The 17,229-nt window shown below is 30.4% G+C and overlaps 1 protein-coding gene across 1 annotated transcript in view; it reads right to left on the bottom strand.

Annotated features, from left to right (window-relative positions):
* Positions 1-11,866: 11,866 nt before the first annotated feature.
* The window catches only part of LOC145293169 (AP-2 complex subunit alpha-2-like), a 234,228-nt gene continuing 228,865 nt past the window's right edge, over positions 11,867-17,229 (bottom strand). Inside the window, exons 23-24 of the mRNA XM_080139634.1 lie at positions 16,488-16,622; positions 11,867-12,280 (exon numbers count right to left, since the gene is read on the bottom strand). Coding sequence (XP_079995760.1) covers positions 12,203-12,280; positions 16,488-16,622 — 213 coding nt within the window. The 3' untranslated portion in view covers positions 11,867-12,202. The remainder of the gene's footprint in view (positions 12,281-16,487; positions 16,623-17,229) is intronic.

Raw genomic sequence — 17,229 nt, 5'->3', positions numbered from 1 at the left:
CAATTTATACAAAACTGAACATATTTTCCTAGAAAACATTAAATCTGAGGCTTTGACACCATTTGACTTTTATATTGCTCTTTTGAATGTGTTGATAACTCTTTCAATCAGTCCGTTTGATCTTTGGTGAGAAGGTATACATTTTAGGTGATTTATTGAGAATATTTAACAAAAATTTTCAAATTCTTTGGAGAAAAATTGCGTTCCATTGTCAGATACAATAGTTTTCGTTATGCCAAATCTTGTGAACAGTTCCTGTAAAATCTTTCTTGTGTTTTTACTTGTCAGCATTTTGCATTTGCTGACATTTTAGTAAAATTGCCTGATAAGATCATAAAGTATATTTTTTTTATTGGTCGAGTGTAGTCAATATGTAGACGAAACCACAGTTTGTCTTAAGCCAAGGCTAAATTTGCTTTTGCCACATATTTCCAATATCATTATCCATCCATCTATCGAAACTCCGCATAAGTGCTTTCACGGATGTCCAGTATAAAAATCTCTTTAAATTTTCTTTGTCAACACTGCAGATATCACCACCCTGTCTCCATGGATCAATATACAATTACATAATAAAAATATATTGTTTGCTTTATTTTTCTGAACGTTTTTTTTGTTTCATTCATAAACTTTTCAAATTTTATTTTAAATTTTATCTCCTCAAGAGTAACTGGCAATTCTTTTACTTTTCTTTATATAGAACGTATTTGACATCCATCTCGGACTGCATGGAAAGCAAGTGTGAGACGTTATTTTCATATAATGGCCTGAATTAAAGTTTAAAATGCAAAAGTCATGTATCATGGTCCAATTTTGCTCTAAACAGAAACATTCATTTTGAATGCAACTCTGTCTTATCAAAGAACTTTCTGCTTGTGCTGTGATAAAACTCAAGTGCACTTATCAGGTTAGACTGTATTGCTCAAAATCGAACTGTTCTTTCTTTCATTGAACTTTTTTGATCATAAATACATTCTGATACAAAACCTACACTCCAAGACACAAAGTACATTTGTGTGAAATTTAAAAAAAAAAAAAAAAAAATCAGCGAAGCCATTTAAGAGTCACTAGGGAATGAACTCACACACACAGGCAAAGTGCTTTATATAAGTAGAGATATAAAGATGCGAGTTGGTTACAAGGACTATTTATAAAAAAAATAAATTTGATAGAATAATAGATGAAACTGGCCGTTTCTTTCTACTGTGGATTTTCACAAAAGCTGAGACATCATTATCATCAGACAGGTTTTGCTAGTGTCCCAGACTTCGAGGTAGGCAACGCCTCACATTTGCTTTCCATGCAGTCCGATTGAAAAGCTTAATACCAGTCATGTTTCAAGCAGTCAAGTTATTTTGTATACACTCAAGCCAGGTTTGGATTTATCTACCACGCATCCTTGTGTCTGGGATATCCATGTTTGGTATTGAGTTGATGCAGAAGGTGGTCAAAACACCCGAGATGCCAATGCGTAAGGCATCCAAAATCTCACAAACACTAAATTTCTGACACAGCATGGCTAAAAAGATTCTTTCCTATGGCTTGTTGCCCCACATGCACCTGAGCATGGCATGGTCAACAGTGTTGCCAATATACATCAGTAGGTGTAATATTTGGAAGACATTCCAGTTTTTATAACTATCTCTAAAAAACTACAGCTGTTGCTGAAACATGATTATGTTTCTGGTCCTAAAAAAAAAAAAAAAAAAAAAGAAAAGAAAAAGGGACCATTAAGGAACATCTCACATGTGAATTGTTGTGGGAGAAAGTCTTTTCAGATAACTACATTACACCAAATGCTCCCAGCCCAAATTGTTTTACAATGAAGTATTTAAAAATCCTTGTGGATGTAAGAGCCTCCTCCATCTACAGAATCTTTCTTGTACATGGCTGCTGTTCTGTTTCAGGAAAAAGTCTTACTTTTGTACAATGCAACAACTAATGCATATGTTGATGTCTGCTTAAATAGAATGAAAATAGAAAATTAAACCAAAAACCTAAGATTTTCTCATAATAAATAATATAATTAACATTCTTAATTGTCTTGGATTCATTTGTGTTCCTTATTTAACATTCAAAATCAAAAACAAAAAACAATTTAATTTTAGGATCACCAAAAACTTTGGACAAATCTTTACATTTATTCTTAAAAATTACTGAAGTTAGAAACACAGATCTTTTAATATAAATTTAAGTTTCAATTAAACAAAGATAAAAAAAAAAAACTTTTTAAACACTTAACCCATTTGACATATCAAAGGCTTTTGATAAGATATGGCATAAAGGTCTACTTCACAAGATTTTCATCAATGAAATTGCTGGAAATGTCCTCTCAATTATTAAATTCTTTCTCTCTAATAGAGTAATGGTTGATGGGCAGAAATCAGAAGCTCAGTCTCAACCTAGGATTCCATCCTAGACTCAACTCTTCCTGATCTTCAATGATCTCCAAATCACATTCTTAGATCGTTCATAGATATTTATAAAGATTGCACTAGCATCTATGGCAACATTTCAAAGGTCGGAAATGACCAAAGCCTCTTTGATTTTCTCTTTTCTGACACTCCAGTAGATATCTCACTGCCAAGGCAATTGCCTCTATCTGTATAAGAGCCAAGTACGTCCTAGGATGTAGTATTGTTGCCATATTTGCAAAACTTTTTGGGGGGGAGAGGGAAAAAAAAAAAAAAAAAAAGCACTTATCCATCTACAACCACTATCAACAATTTCCTCCACTCTCTATTTGTGCCTACATCTAAACATGGATTCCATGAACAAAACTTCTTTCCTAAAACTGCTCATTAACCCTTATCCTCGAGTAGCCTTGATAAGTGATGACTCCATTGTAAAAAAAAAAAAAAAATCTTTAGTGCTTTTTTAACAAAATTTCAATTGATGTAACCTTCGACTTTTTTTTTTTTTTTTTTTTTTTTTTTAAGGTGTATCATGTTGAACTTGGCAATCTTTCTGTTGAACAGTGCAGGCAACATTAAAAATACAATTGCAAATTAGCTGATGAAACGTGAGTATGCTACTCCCATGGATTAAATAAAGCGTTCCAGTCACAATTCCATGCAACTTTTAGAGTTCTACGGAAAGCTTCCTGAGTCTGGCAAGATACACCAAAAACGTTGTGAAAATAACATTCAAGATAAGAACAATAGTTTGATGAATGCAAATAATACAAATTATTAATCCTTGTCCCCAAAATTCAGAAACATCAGATTTAATCGAGGAACAAAGATCAATCTAAAAATTTACTGTTTTTATAAAAATTGTTGTGAATTAATATATTTTTCAGTCATTTTATTTTATTTTTTTTTTTTACAAAAAGCTCAATAGTTTAAACTTTCTAAAAGAGCATAATGATGAAAAATAACAAATAAATGTTGTCAATGATGTTATTTATTGTTTACCTTTTACAGAGGGTTTTGGAGGGGGGGGGGTAATAAAGACCCAATAATACAATGAAATCAAAAATAAAAATCTAAAAACGCATCCTTTGCCTGAATGAAAACTTAGCAATAAAATAATTCAAGGAAAGAAACCATTGAACAAAAGGAACTGGTTTTAAACTGTTCACATGAAAATAAACAGCTTAAAATAAAAAATGAAATCATTAATCAAACATGAGAATTCCATATATGTACACTAAACAAATTACATCAACAGGGAAAATTTATTTGAAAACAAATGTTGCCAAAATTTTAACCAGAAATATTCTAGAAAATAATTGCTTGAGACACGAAACAGGTAAACAATGAATGACATCATTTTATTTGCTTTTCATTATATATCTTAAGGTTACAATATCTAACAGGTGCCAACATTACACCAGGTTTTATACTCTCTAAAAGGGTCAGATATTTTTGCTGTGATTTAGAACTAATCGACTATTGTTTCTTCAGAGCATAAAACCCAGTGTAATGTTGGCACCACTGAGGAAAGTTGTATCAGGTCTGTTATATATTGTTTTAAGTTATAGCACTGAGCACTTTACAAAATGCTTTAAATAAAAATCATTAGATTGTTTTTTAAAAACAATTTTTCTATTCTCATTGTCGTCTTTTTAATATAAATGCATATATTCTTTTTTTTTTTTTTTCTATTAACTATACATTCATGCTTATTTAGAGGTCCCCAGGTTTCATCCATTTGTTACCACAGAATGTTGAAAAAAAATTTTGGTTAAATATAACTGAAGAATTCTTCAGTTTCTCTTAAATGTCTATTAAGAAAGCATCCGATGAACAAAACCTGGGTACATCTAAAAGGCAAATGTAGAGTTCATAAGATTAAAAAACACATTTTTTCAGCTCTTGTATTATTTACGATCACGCATTTTCGCTTTTTTCTGCTGATACAAGACACATGCTATATATATATATATATATATATATATATATATATATATATATATTTAGGCATCATTTTTCCATTTAAGCAAACACTGTTAAAAAATAACAGAAAGTTTTGCTTAATTCTATTTTGTCGATTTTTCTTATCTTTTTTTGTATTAAAAACAAAAATAATATAAGTTCAATATGTATCATAAACTTTTTTGATTCTTTGTGGAAGCATCATCAGCTAAAAAAGCAAATTAACAAAAAGAAAATTTCCAAACATAGCTGTGAAATGTGTGCACAAAGGGAGAATGTTTTCACATTCCAGGAAAGACGTTAACAAATTAAAATTCTGTGTTATCAGAATTAACGTCACAGGATTAAATTGCATTACAGTAAACATTTTCAAATATTGTTACTGGCTTCCTAGGCAAAATTATTAATTGCATAGTTGTTGATTAAGATAGCTTTGAGTATTTTTAACTTTTTAAAATTGGTTTCAGAAGGTATTATTTTAGTGTTATTAATTAGGATTTGTCTTAAATCAGGAAGGGGAACAGTTCTGTTCTTGTAGATGTTAGGAAATTGAGCTAGAATTTACAAGATAGGATAGTGGTCATAAAAGCAATATAGCTGTTAGCCTTAATATTATTATGGGAGTTACATTCTCCTAAAGAACAGTTAAACTTATAAATAACATTGGTTCTTTCAAATATTTTAAGGGTTAAGGAGAAGTTGTTTTTTTGAGTCTTACATTTCTCATAGTAAATAATGAGTAACTTTATTGTCAGATGTGGATAAATATGTCTGTGTATATTGTTTTATAGCTTTTTATTCTAATTAAACATTCTATGAAACTTTTTATTGATTTTAACACACAAAAGAATGATAAGAAAAATCAAAAAAAAAAAAAAAAAAAAAGGTAGAGCTTTGTTATTTTTAACAATGTTTATCAGGAAAACCAAATGCTGAGAACTATTGAGATACGGATATGTTTTTTATTTGGAATGGATAATGCTGATGTAATGGGAAAAAGAGATTGAAAGAGTTGAGCCCCAAACCAACCATATTCACATTCTGGCTGGTTATTAGAAATGAAGAGAAAGACAGAAGAATACGGCCACAAAAAGTGGCGTTTACATTTCTGATTCACATAAATGTATAAATTTAGTGAGAAGTGTTGTGAGAGGCAAAAAATATTTACTGACAAAATGGAATCGACAACTTTAGCCACAAAATCAATGCAACTAATCAATGTTTGCTATTAAGCCCGAAAGTATTTGCAAATAACAAATGCGCTAAACAAGTTATTTTTAACTGAAAGATAACATTTATGTTTGTGGGAAGATAAAATGGAACACATTACCATTGGACAGATTCCCTGTAAACTACAACATGATCATTTTCAAATCTAATGCCAACAAATAATTGTTATAAACCGTCTTTATAAATCAACAAATTTTTATTCATTCCGTTCATTTTCAATCCTCTCATATTCTTCATCATTTAACTTACAATCTATCCACTTCGTTAATCCTCATCCTCGAGTAAATTTGGCCTTGATAAGTGATGACTAATTAGTAAGAAAAAAATGTTCAAATCCTATTTGACTGATTCTAGTTATCTATTCTTTAATATTGTCACATGTATAGACCGCATAATTCACGTTGACACAGGTTCTCGTTAGATCGCCAAGTTAAGCAATATTGAGCCTGGTCTGTACTAAAAATGAGTGACGATTTGGGAATTCCAGGTGTTGTATGATCTTTCTACCTCAGCATTGTTTCCAGTCGTCTAGCACTTTTTTGCCACTGGACTCAGACAGTGCTGATTATGGAAAGGTGTGGTTGGAGATTGCGCAACTTTTGCCTCACAATTACTCACACAGCTACCCTTACAATGGAGGCATTAAATACTGTTGCAGCTTAAGAACTTCCCATCTGTAGGACACATTAGCATGGAACTACAACATGGTCATCTTCAAATCCAATGTCAACAGATATTTGTTATAAACTCATGGACAATCAACCATTTATTCATAAGTTTAAATCCTCTCATAATATTCTTCCTCGTCCATTTCATTAATCCTTATTCTTGAGTGGCTTTTGCTCTTGATAAGTGGTGACTCATTAGTAAAAAGAAGAAATAAAAAAAATACAGTTTAAAAACAATTATTGACTTTTTTTTATGAAAAGTATTTTCCTTAGTTACGTTTTATTTTAGAATTTTTAACATGATTTTATTAATTTTTTCTAATATCAGTGGCATACCTTCTGATATTGATTCCATTTTTAACTTGTTCTTATTTGCTTCCACACAAACAGAAAAATTAGACAGGGGGTCGTTTTTTTTTTTTTTTTTTTTTGAACATTGGGAAAAATCCAGCTCCCCCAAAAGGCACTCTGGATTGAGACAAAAATAAAAATGGCTTCAGCCTAGATGGAGTTTGCTTTACTGACTGAGTATGGAAATATAAAATGTAGTATCAGAACAGGTGCTACACTTAGCTTCTAAGCTAACCTGTCAATACGTTAAAAGTAAAAGTGGAGAGTCAACTATAAAAAAAGTGATCTCAGCACACTCCAGATTTTGATCTTTGCTTAAAGATTTTGTAAATAAATCCAACACTAGTATCACACTCTTTTTTTGTTTTGGCAATATTTAATTTAACCAATCAGTATTTATGACAGTATTTTAAAATAAAAAATATTCCACTTAAGAAAAACAAAATTTGTTGAATTTTTAGAGTTGGGTTCTATTGTTGCGTTTATATATTTTTTTTATTCTATTTAAATTACAAAATCTTAAACTTGAAAAAGAAATCAGTTGTCACCTGTTACATATAAAAAAAGACTGTATTAATACTACTACTGCATCGAATTCACATTAATTACCGCCCCCGTCCATTTAGTGCATACCTATTGACTAATATATATATATATATATATATATTATATATAAAAATGAGAGAGTATATTATCAAGTGATCGTAATTTATTACTGAAATAAAATACAAGACATATGATAAGAAAATGTACAGCATGGAGTTTTAGAATTTAATTTAATATGAGCACCAACCCAGTTTTCAAGCTTACAATGTTGTCATTCGTGTAAAAAAGAAAAAAAAGTCCCTACTTATGAAAACTAAAAATGCACTCAAGATAAGAGTAAATATAAGATGGATCGACAATCTCTGTATATCATTCACTCCAAATCGAATAAAAAATAAATTAAAAAAAACGTCAGACACATCAATCATAAAATGATGTGGGGTAGAGGTAAACTAAAGAACAAAATGTTTCAGATAAAGTCTACTTTTTGCATTGTTTTGAGAGAATGGTATGTGGTACATCCTCTGCAAATATTCATCATTTAATTGTTAATCCATTTTATTGTTATCCTTCAATGCGTTTTAACTTTGCTAAGTGGTGACTCATTAGTTAAAGCTGGTTGCGAATGTTAGATCCATATTCAATCCTAAGTACAACCTCATTCGATACTTCTTGTAAGAATTAAACCTAATAATAATGAGTTAATTAAACCTAATAATAATGAGTTAATAATAATGAGTTGAGGTTCGGAATTTTTTAGATGAGGATTCATTATTTGTATTATTTGAATACAATGGATTACCGTTCTCATTTTGACTGTAATTTTTGACAATGTTTTGGTCGATGTAACTTTTTCATTTCAGGTGTATCTTGTTGAACTTGAGAATGTTTGTGTTGAACTCGGATCCATGGCACATTGGTTAGAGTACTTGGAAAAATTAATTGTAAAAGTGATATTCTCTTAAAGGTCCAATTCTCAGTATGGGCAACAAAAAATACGCAAATTACTTAGGACTTCTACCCAATTATGGCTGCTGGAATGAGGCATGCTACCCTATGAAGTAAATAAAGTGTTCCGTTCGAAATTCCTCAGTTCAACAGAAACATTTCCAAGTTTAATAAAATACACCTGAAGAAGGTCAGAAGTTACATCGATCAAAACGTTGTGAAAATGACACTAAATATAAGAACAGTCATCCAATGAATCCAAATAATACAAATAGGGAGTTACTTTTCAATATATATATATATATATATATATATATATATATCTCTGACAGATAACAAACATATTCAAGGAAAGCAAAGCTTTAAAAATAAGAACTATGAATATATTCAGTTGAAATTCCTTATCAAAGATCCGAGATACAAATCAAGCAAGAGACGAGAATGTGGAAGTTTGCATGGTTCTATTAATTCTTTCATCAAACTACAAAGAAAAAAATTATTATAACTGATACATAACAATTATGAGTTTAACAGACTATACATTAGTCAAACTTGACAGGAAGCTCCCTCCCCTCCGTCAGCTCAATTCTTCAAACTAACTCTTATTCTGTTGATTGGCAGATTCAGACAGGATGTTATTATGCTCTGAAACATTTTTATCATAATAAAATAAAAAAAAATATATACTTTTACTATTTTTTATATATATCTTAACACAAATGTAAAGTTTCAGATAATGTGAAACATAAAAATGAAATCAAGCAAAATAAATAAAAAACAACAAAAGAGTATTAGTCATTTAATGAAGTGTATGGATTTTACATTTTAATTTGTTTTATTTTTTAATTTCTTTTCGGTTGCACTAAAAAACAAAAAATAAAAAAAAACAATGACTTTTATTCACGCATTCAAAATTAGGATTCGTGTTAAATTCAATAATTAATATTTTTTTTGAATGCTTATATTTGTTAAATCTGTTCAGTGTCCAGTGGAAGCATCAACATCATCATAGAGAGCCTCTAAATCAAGAAAGAGTTGGGGGGGGGGGGCAAGAAAACTAACAATTTGCATTAACACTTAAAGTAAATTATAAGTAACTGTGTTTGAGTTTTTTAAAGTTTTCAAACAAAAATAATTAAAAGCAGCTTTTTCTTAATTCATTGCAGCATCACAGACGATCTGATCATCAGACATGTACACTGATCTCACAGATCTGTATATTCAGATAAAAATACAATTTGTTCATCAGAACTGTGAAGTTGCAGTAAAGTATTAAAATAAACCCTTATTAACTATTTATTGTTGTTGCGTGTGTGTGTGTAAGTGTATAGATGTGTGTATACATGCGTAAATATATAGATGTGTGTGCACGCATGTGTGTATACATGTGTCTGTGTGTGTATATATATATATATATATATATATATGTGGGTATATATGTGTAAATATATAGATGGGTGTGCGCGCATACATACATATATATACATATATGTGTTTACTAAGTAAATAAAAGGAAGAGGACAAGAGGAAGGAAATGAAAGCTACAACTAAATGTCAATGTCAGTTTTATATAATTGGTATAATTTCTTTTGTCTTCCATTTTTACATTGAAATAGATAAAATCATCATCATCATTGTCATGATGTAACAAAGAGAAACTGGCTATGTACAAGAATACAGTGGAAATACTGCCATCACCAGACAAAAGGTACAACATTTATCACTGACTTTTCTGCTCACCATAACATTTCTTTTTTTTCTTTTAAACCAGTTAAGTTATATATGTTCTAAGGTCTGTTTGAATAACACAATGCAGCACAAAATAAACTTATTAAAATAATAATAATAATGATGACTTTCAAAAAAAAAAAAAAAAAAAAAAAAAAGATTTCTTTTGATATTTTGAAACCATGGCCAAGAATTTAATGTTGATTTGTTTTGTTTCGTGGAATGATGCCGGAACTCTCACTTAAACACAGCCAAGGAAAATGACAAAAAATTTACCTGAATCAAAAACATTATTTTTTTTAAATTTTTTTAGGGGGGGGGGTGTAATGACGAGGGAGGGAAAAAATTATCTACAGTTTTTTCATTTATATATATATATATATATATATATATCATTTAAGCTCATTTATTTTATGTATGTGCATACCTGTTTAAGGAAATATTCACTTTTTTATGGCAGAGTATATAAGAGTTTGTGATTATTTACCCAATAATATACATCAAAGCTTGACCTTCCTTAAAACAAAATGATTACCTATCTCTCCAATGTTTGTTGGTCCGGAAGTTGGTGAACATCATCTGCATGCTATGAGAATATTTTCCCCCTTCCTTCTCTGTTTGGCAACAGCTTTTAAAAACTTGCTGTTATCACCTAAATTAGGAAGTATGTCATCTTTATAATTGGGATGGGGGGGGGGGGATAAAAGCAAAGAAAAATAAAAAAAATCCTCATGATATAATAGTAAGAGATTTTTGCAATCAAATTAGTTTTAAAAAAGAATTTTATTTATTTTTCCGCAGATGAACTCTTATAAATTTATCTAAATTTTCTAAGCAGATTTTAATAACTAATAAAACTTTTTCTCTGAAAGAGAGATTGTCCAAATAATTATATGTTTCCCCCATTTGTTTAAAATTAAATCTAAAGTAGAAAATTTTAGTCCATTATAATAAATGTTTTTAATGCCAATAAATCCATACATACAGGTAATCTCCAGAGGAGAACATTTCATGAGTTTTTTTTTTCTTTTTATTGTAGGCTCATATTTACATTTGACTCGATATGTGTTCTCCCACGTCCACCAAACTTTGCCTTTTCTCCTCTGTTTCTTTCAAGTGATTGGCAATCTGTTATTGTGCGTACATGTGTATGAACGCATGGGTACATCCACTTTCATTGATAATCTCTACAGGCTTTTAGAAGAGGGATCTAAAAAATTAGAAAAAATAATAATGATGGAAAGATTTATAATTTGATTCATAATTTCAATAAACAATCTAAATGTAGCTTGCCTCTATATCTTCCTAACATCCCCTTCAAGTAAACAAACACACACACACACACACACAATGCCAGTCTCTTACTGTATGGGAATTATATTCATACAATCAGATGAAAGAGAAAGAGTGGAGCAGTACCCTTTTGTTTCTAAGAAAAATAAGTATAGAAAAAAATAGCTTACATAAAAACACAAGACAACTGAACTACATAAAAAGTACAAAGATTTTTGTTGAAATAAAGGGAGGGGTACGTAATTTTTTTTATTAATTAGCTGTCAACTCTAAATAATAATAGTAATAATAAAAAAGAATCAAAAACAACAGAAATTATGACAAATCTATCATAGTTATTTCACATAACAGCTGGGCAAACACAGTCTCTACATATACACAAACATTTTTGCTGCTTTTGTCAAAATCATTTTTTCCTGTTGTTATTTTGAGTGACGGTATCAATATTTTTTAGGTTTCTTTCTCTCTATGCATATATATATATATATATATATATATATATATATATAAGTATTAAAAACTATCAATATTTCTGTTAACAATTTAATTCATTTTTTTCACTGATTTGAGACTTAATGAGAGTAAGCCCCCTTTATACAAAGAAACCACACTGAGCAGGTGGACTGAGCAGTGAGCAAAATATGCAAAGAATCTCTTCAAATAATCTTTTTCCTTCCTTTTCTTCTTCAAAAAAGATATATAACAGTATTTCATGCAGCCATCTTGTTTTTTCTTCTGAAATAGGGCTTATGGGGGTGAGGAGGTGGTTTGGGTGGGTGGGAAGTTGTTTGTAATAGAAGTAGTTATAGTGGTGGTGGTAGCAGAAATTAGGAAGGAAGGATGAACGCTTTTTAAAAAAAAATTTTCTTTCCCTTTTCTTGGTGTGTCTCAAAGAAACCAAGTAACTGTCATCCTCCTCATCCTTCTCCTCTTCTTCCTCCTCCCACTGGAATGGTGACTGCTCAGCAGTTGTCTCCCTTTTCCATGTTTTTTATTTTCTTTTCCTAGGTATTTCCTTTTTGTTCTAGTTTCTTTTACTTCCTCTCTATTCAATTCTTACTAAAACTGAGACTCGAGCAGGTTACAAATTTCTGTTGGCACTGTATCTTTACTTGCTCTAACTGTTAAACGATACATCTGAAAAAGAGAAAGAAGAAAATAGTTAACAAAAAGAAAACAGGGTAGCCAGTTAAATGCAGCCCATCCCACACACTAAAATAAGGTTATTACAAAATGTTTAGATTGAGTGACTAAATTATTTTTCTGAATATTATCGATAATGTTGACATTTCAAATATAAATCTAACAAGCAGAAATGATCACCAGCGATTTTTAAAAAATACTAGGTCATCATTTATCAAGGCCAAGACCTACTCAAGGATATGGATTACTGAGACTGAACGATTGTCACCTGAAAGATGAGGAACACTCTGGGAGTACTAAAATTGATTGATTTTACAAACTGTGTTTGATTATTTATCAATTAGAATTTGCTGATATTGGATTTGAAGATGGCTAAGTTTTAATCAGCAGGGAAACAGTCTTGCAGTTATGTGTTCCAACAAGGCTCTGTCCATGGAAATTCAGTTTGATGCAAGACACACACAGAAAAAAAGAAGTTTTATTCTGTTGTGGTGGAAGAGGATTTCTTGGTGTCACTGACTAATCACTTGCCATGTCACACAGTTGATTTATATGCACCCGCTTACACACTTCGAGCACAGTTCCTTTCAGAAGTTACAGTTTTCTCTGAAGTTAATATGCATTTCTTGCATGTCAACAGTCATACACATGTTAAATATAAATTTGGTTTTATGTGTGTGCTTTCATACACATGTTAAATATAAATTTGGTTTTATGTGTGTGCTTTCATACACATGTTAAATATAAATTTGGTTTTATGTGTGTGCTTTCATACACATGTTAAATATAAATTTGGTTTTATGTGTGTGCTTTCATACACATGTTAAATATAAATTTGGTTTTATGTGTGTGCTTTCATACACATGTTAAATATAAATTTGGTTTTATGCGTGTGCTTTCATACACATGTTAAATATAAATTTGGTTTTATGTGTGTGCTTTCATACACATGTTAAATATAAATTTGGTTTTATGCGTGTGCTTTCATACACATGTTAAATATAAATTTGGTTTTATGTGTGTGCTTTCATACACATGTTAAATATAAATTTGGTTTTATGTGTGTGCTTTCATACACATGTTAAATATAAATTTGGTTTTATGTGTGTGCTTTCATACACATGTTAAATATAAATTTGGTTTTATGTGTGTGCTTTCATACACATGTTAAATATAAATTTGGTTTTATGTGTGTGCTTTCATTAAATGATAGATGCATGAATTTCCTATTTAAATAAATACATCCCTTTTTTTTTTTTATTCATCTGCATTTGGCCTCTGACCTTGATTGGTTATTACTGTAAAATTCAATTGAATTGGTCTTTCCTCTTCCTTATACCACACACATATATATCTTCTATAATATAAAAGGCAAAGTGTGTGCGTGTGTCTGTCAAAAACTGACACACGACGAATACTGACAAAATTGGTCTCGTTTGAAAGGTCAGTCTCTCTGACAACAAATATCCAAAAATTGGCCCAAAACAATTCTTTGACTGTCAACTGGGCTGTTTTTTTTACAAGGAGGAGTCATTTTTTTTCATCAACATTTTTGCAAAGTCATCATACACCTTGCAATGCTGAAACTTATCTTGAATGGTGGTGGAGATATTGTATGTCATGGTGGGCGCGGCAACTAAACCGTTCGCTTTTTTCATTTCCTTTTACTCTGAGCATTACAGGTTTGAGCCTGCCTGTTTGCCTAGTACTTTTTGGGGGGGGCACTCGCATGAGTACTTGCTGCTATTTTCATTTTTTTATGGTATTTTGAAACATTTTTTAGGGCTCCATTGATCAATACCCTTATCAGAAAACCTCTCCACATCCGGGCAATGCCGGGGACCCCCACTAGTGTGTGTGTGTGTGTGTGTGTGTGTGTGTGTGCATGGGTGTGTGGGTGTGTATATATATACATATATATATATATATATATATATATATATATATATATATATATATATATAAACAAAATTGAAGAGCACAGATAAGACATATTGTAAACAAGTTTGATTAAACAACATCGTTTTTTGTCTATTCATCATTTTATTCAATTCTTCTAGGTTTTAATTTACGAATGTTTTAATGAAATAAGAAAAATTCTTTAAAAATAGAGTATTTAAATTCTACTTAAAGAAAATTAAAAGTACTTGGTCTGGGTGGAAAAACTGAGTGGTCATCAGAAATAAGAAATCATTGAAATTAAAACTGAACTGAATTATTAACTTGAAATTAATAAACCAAATGATGAACATTAGATTATATACACACACACACACATATATATATATATATATATATATATATATATATATATATATATATACATACTAGTAGCCCACTTGGCGTTTGCCGGTCATAAAATACGCTTAAATATGATATTTTAATTTATGCAGATTTCGTATTCATTGTTATGGAGTCAATTCTTTACTGAATATTATATTATTATATTGTACCCAATATATAGTAGCAGCCACCGGGCATGCCCCTGTTGTAAAATAAGCTTGTATATATTTGAAGTTATGCAGATTTCAGATTTATCATTATAGAATCAATACTTTATTGATTATTATATTTTACCCAATAGTAGTTATTTTCAAAAGTTAAAAAATATATAGGACTTAGGTGCGATCAGCTAGAATTGAAACCAAAACATATTCATTATTGTCTTATCTAAATCCATATAAAAACTTCAGAAAAAAGTTATAAATGTATATTTGCACATGTGTAGAAATAACACATCCAGTTGACTTATGCCTGCCAAGTTCCAACTTTTTTCAATTTTGACCCATTAGCAGCTATTTTTACCAGCTAAAAAAAAAACAAATCAAATTTGTTCCACAGGTTCAAATCCCCTATGTTTTAATTTTATAGACCAAAAATTGACAGAATAGTTTGATAGAGAACGCTCTTCACACAGACAGATAATGCAAATAGATACATAGATAAGAAATTGTTGTTTCTCAATTGTCTTCCCCTTTTATTTTTATAATTTTTTATGATTTTTTTAACTGACTTTTATACGAAGGTCTTAAATGGTATGTTAGTGACATGGCATAATGCTTATAGGCCTTGAATGTGTGCCTGGCAGGCCATGTTAGAGTTTTGTTTCTGATCTATTGAGAAAAGTATAAAGTAAATATTCTCACTCCAACCATGGGTTAAATAGTAGGGATAGACAAGAAAAACTCTGAAAGAAAAGTCTTTCTGCTTCCAATCATCCAGAATTTTTTTTCTGCTAACGAACTCTAGCTATACTGGTTCAGAAGAAATGCAGTTGGAGACTGCGCAACAATTGCTTCACAATAAACTTCCTTTGCAGGCAACTTAATGTAAGTAGCCACTGTTGCTAAACACTGAAAGGAGGCATTTTCAAAAAGCAGCACATCAAGATAAGTTTTTTTCATTAACTTATTCTGATTTTCATAGAAAATATCTACATACATTTCATTGTTTAACATCCATTCACCAGTAAAAGTTATATATACAGTAATTCTTAGTTAAAGTTAGATGAAGTTATGTACAGAAAGTCTTAGTTAAATTAAGTCCCTTGATTTCAGATTAACTGAATTTTAAGTATAAACTAGCAGGATGCATGGAAATTTCATGCGATGAGAAATATATTTAATCAGCAAATATATTTTGATAAAGCTGATTTTTTGGATAGCACAAAAAATTATTTTTTTGGACAGATAAACCAATAGAGGCAGAAAATAGGAGTTTCTTAACATTTCTAATCCAAATGAGATAAATTAAGTACTAATAAATATTCAAAAAGTAATATTGTGCTACATAGTTCAATGCAACTAAAAAAATCTTTAATTTACTCCTTCAGTCCTGCACCTCTTGGAAGACAATATTCTTTCTTTTACTTTGTTTCCTTTGAATGTTCCCCCTTTTTGCATGTTTTGCTTTGGTGAAGAACTGCTGCTTGTCGAAATTATGAATTCTTTTCTCACACCGTTACAACAATGATCATATATTATTATATTCAAAAACGAGGCTACATCAAATGGAGGTCACTCTCATAATCTTGTCCAGGATTGGTAGATTGGCCTTTTTTTTTTTTGGCCTTTTTAAAAAGCAGTTTGGCCTTCAAAAATTGTATTTGGCCTTTTTCAAAGCATAATATACGGACTAAAAGAACAAGCAAAATTTTATATAGTTAACAGAACACAAAAAAGAAACAAGTTGCAATACATACTTGAGCCTGCAAGTTGGGTTCTAATCGTACTAAGCAACCAATCTGTTGATTTCTGGTATGTAAAATACCTGCTGACACATAATTGTCTTTGTTTGGGTCAATTCCTTCCAATACACTCAAACTGAAACCAAGGATCTGAAAACAATGATGACAAACATAAGTAAAAAAAATATACATATTTTAAAGAAATTAAAAAAATTTTTTTTAAAAAACTATTATCATAATGGAGGAAATCTAAGATTTAAAAATTTTTTTTTTTATATATGGTAGTCACCACTTATCAAGGCCCGGACGCCACTCGGGGATACGGGTTAAAAAAATGTGGATTCGAAAACTACTGGGAAAAAAAATTTGGACAACAAACTAATGAGTAGTGATTGACTATTTTTGAAGTGAGCAAAGAATGCAATTTGTTTGTTTATTTGTTTGTTTAACCAGCATATCAACCTTCTTTGGGTCATTTAATGCTGTATACAAGATTTAAATTTTTGATATTTTCAGAATCGATTTTCGCTGGGTATATTCGGCCAATGTTTTGGTGTAGTTTGTTATTTGATGGTTTTTATATTTTATGGTAAAGATTTGCTTGTTTTAAGAAATTTAGAATGGTTTTAGGATTTTCTTTATCAAAGAGTTCTTGTAGCCTTGTAGTAGTGTTGACGAATTTGTGTGAGATCATGACAGCCAAGTAAAAAGTGTTTCACTGTGTAAGGTTCGTGACATGGTATACATTTGGGAGGTT

The sequence above is a fragment of the Euprymna scolopes genome, chromosome 14, assembly GCF_053919585.1.
Source record: "Euprymna scolopes isolate OS-2025 chromosome 14, ASM5391958v1, whole genome shotgun sequence".
Taxonomy (NCBI): Eukaryota; Metazoa; Mollusca; class Cephalopoda; order Sepiida; family Sepiolidae; genus Euprymna; species Euprymna scolopes.
Note: the sequence above shows the minus strand (reverse complement) of the source record. Positions and strands in the feature narration are given on the sequence as shown.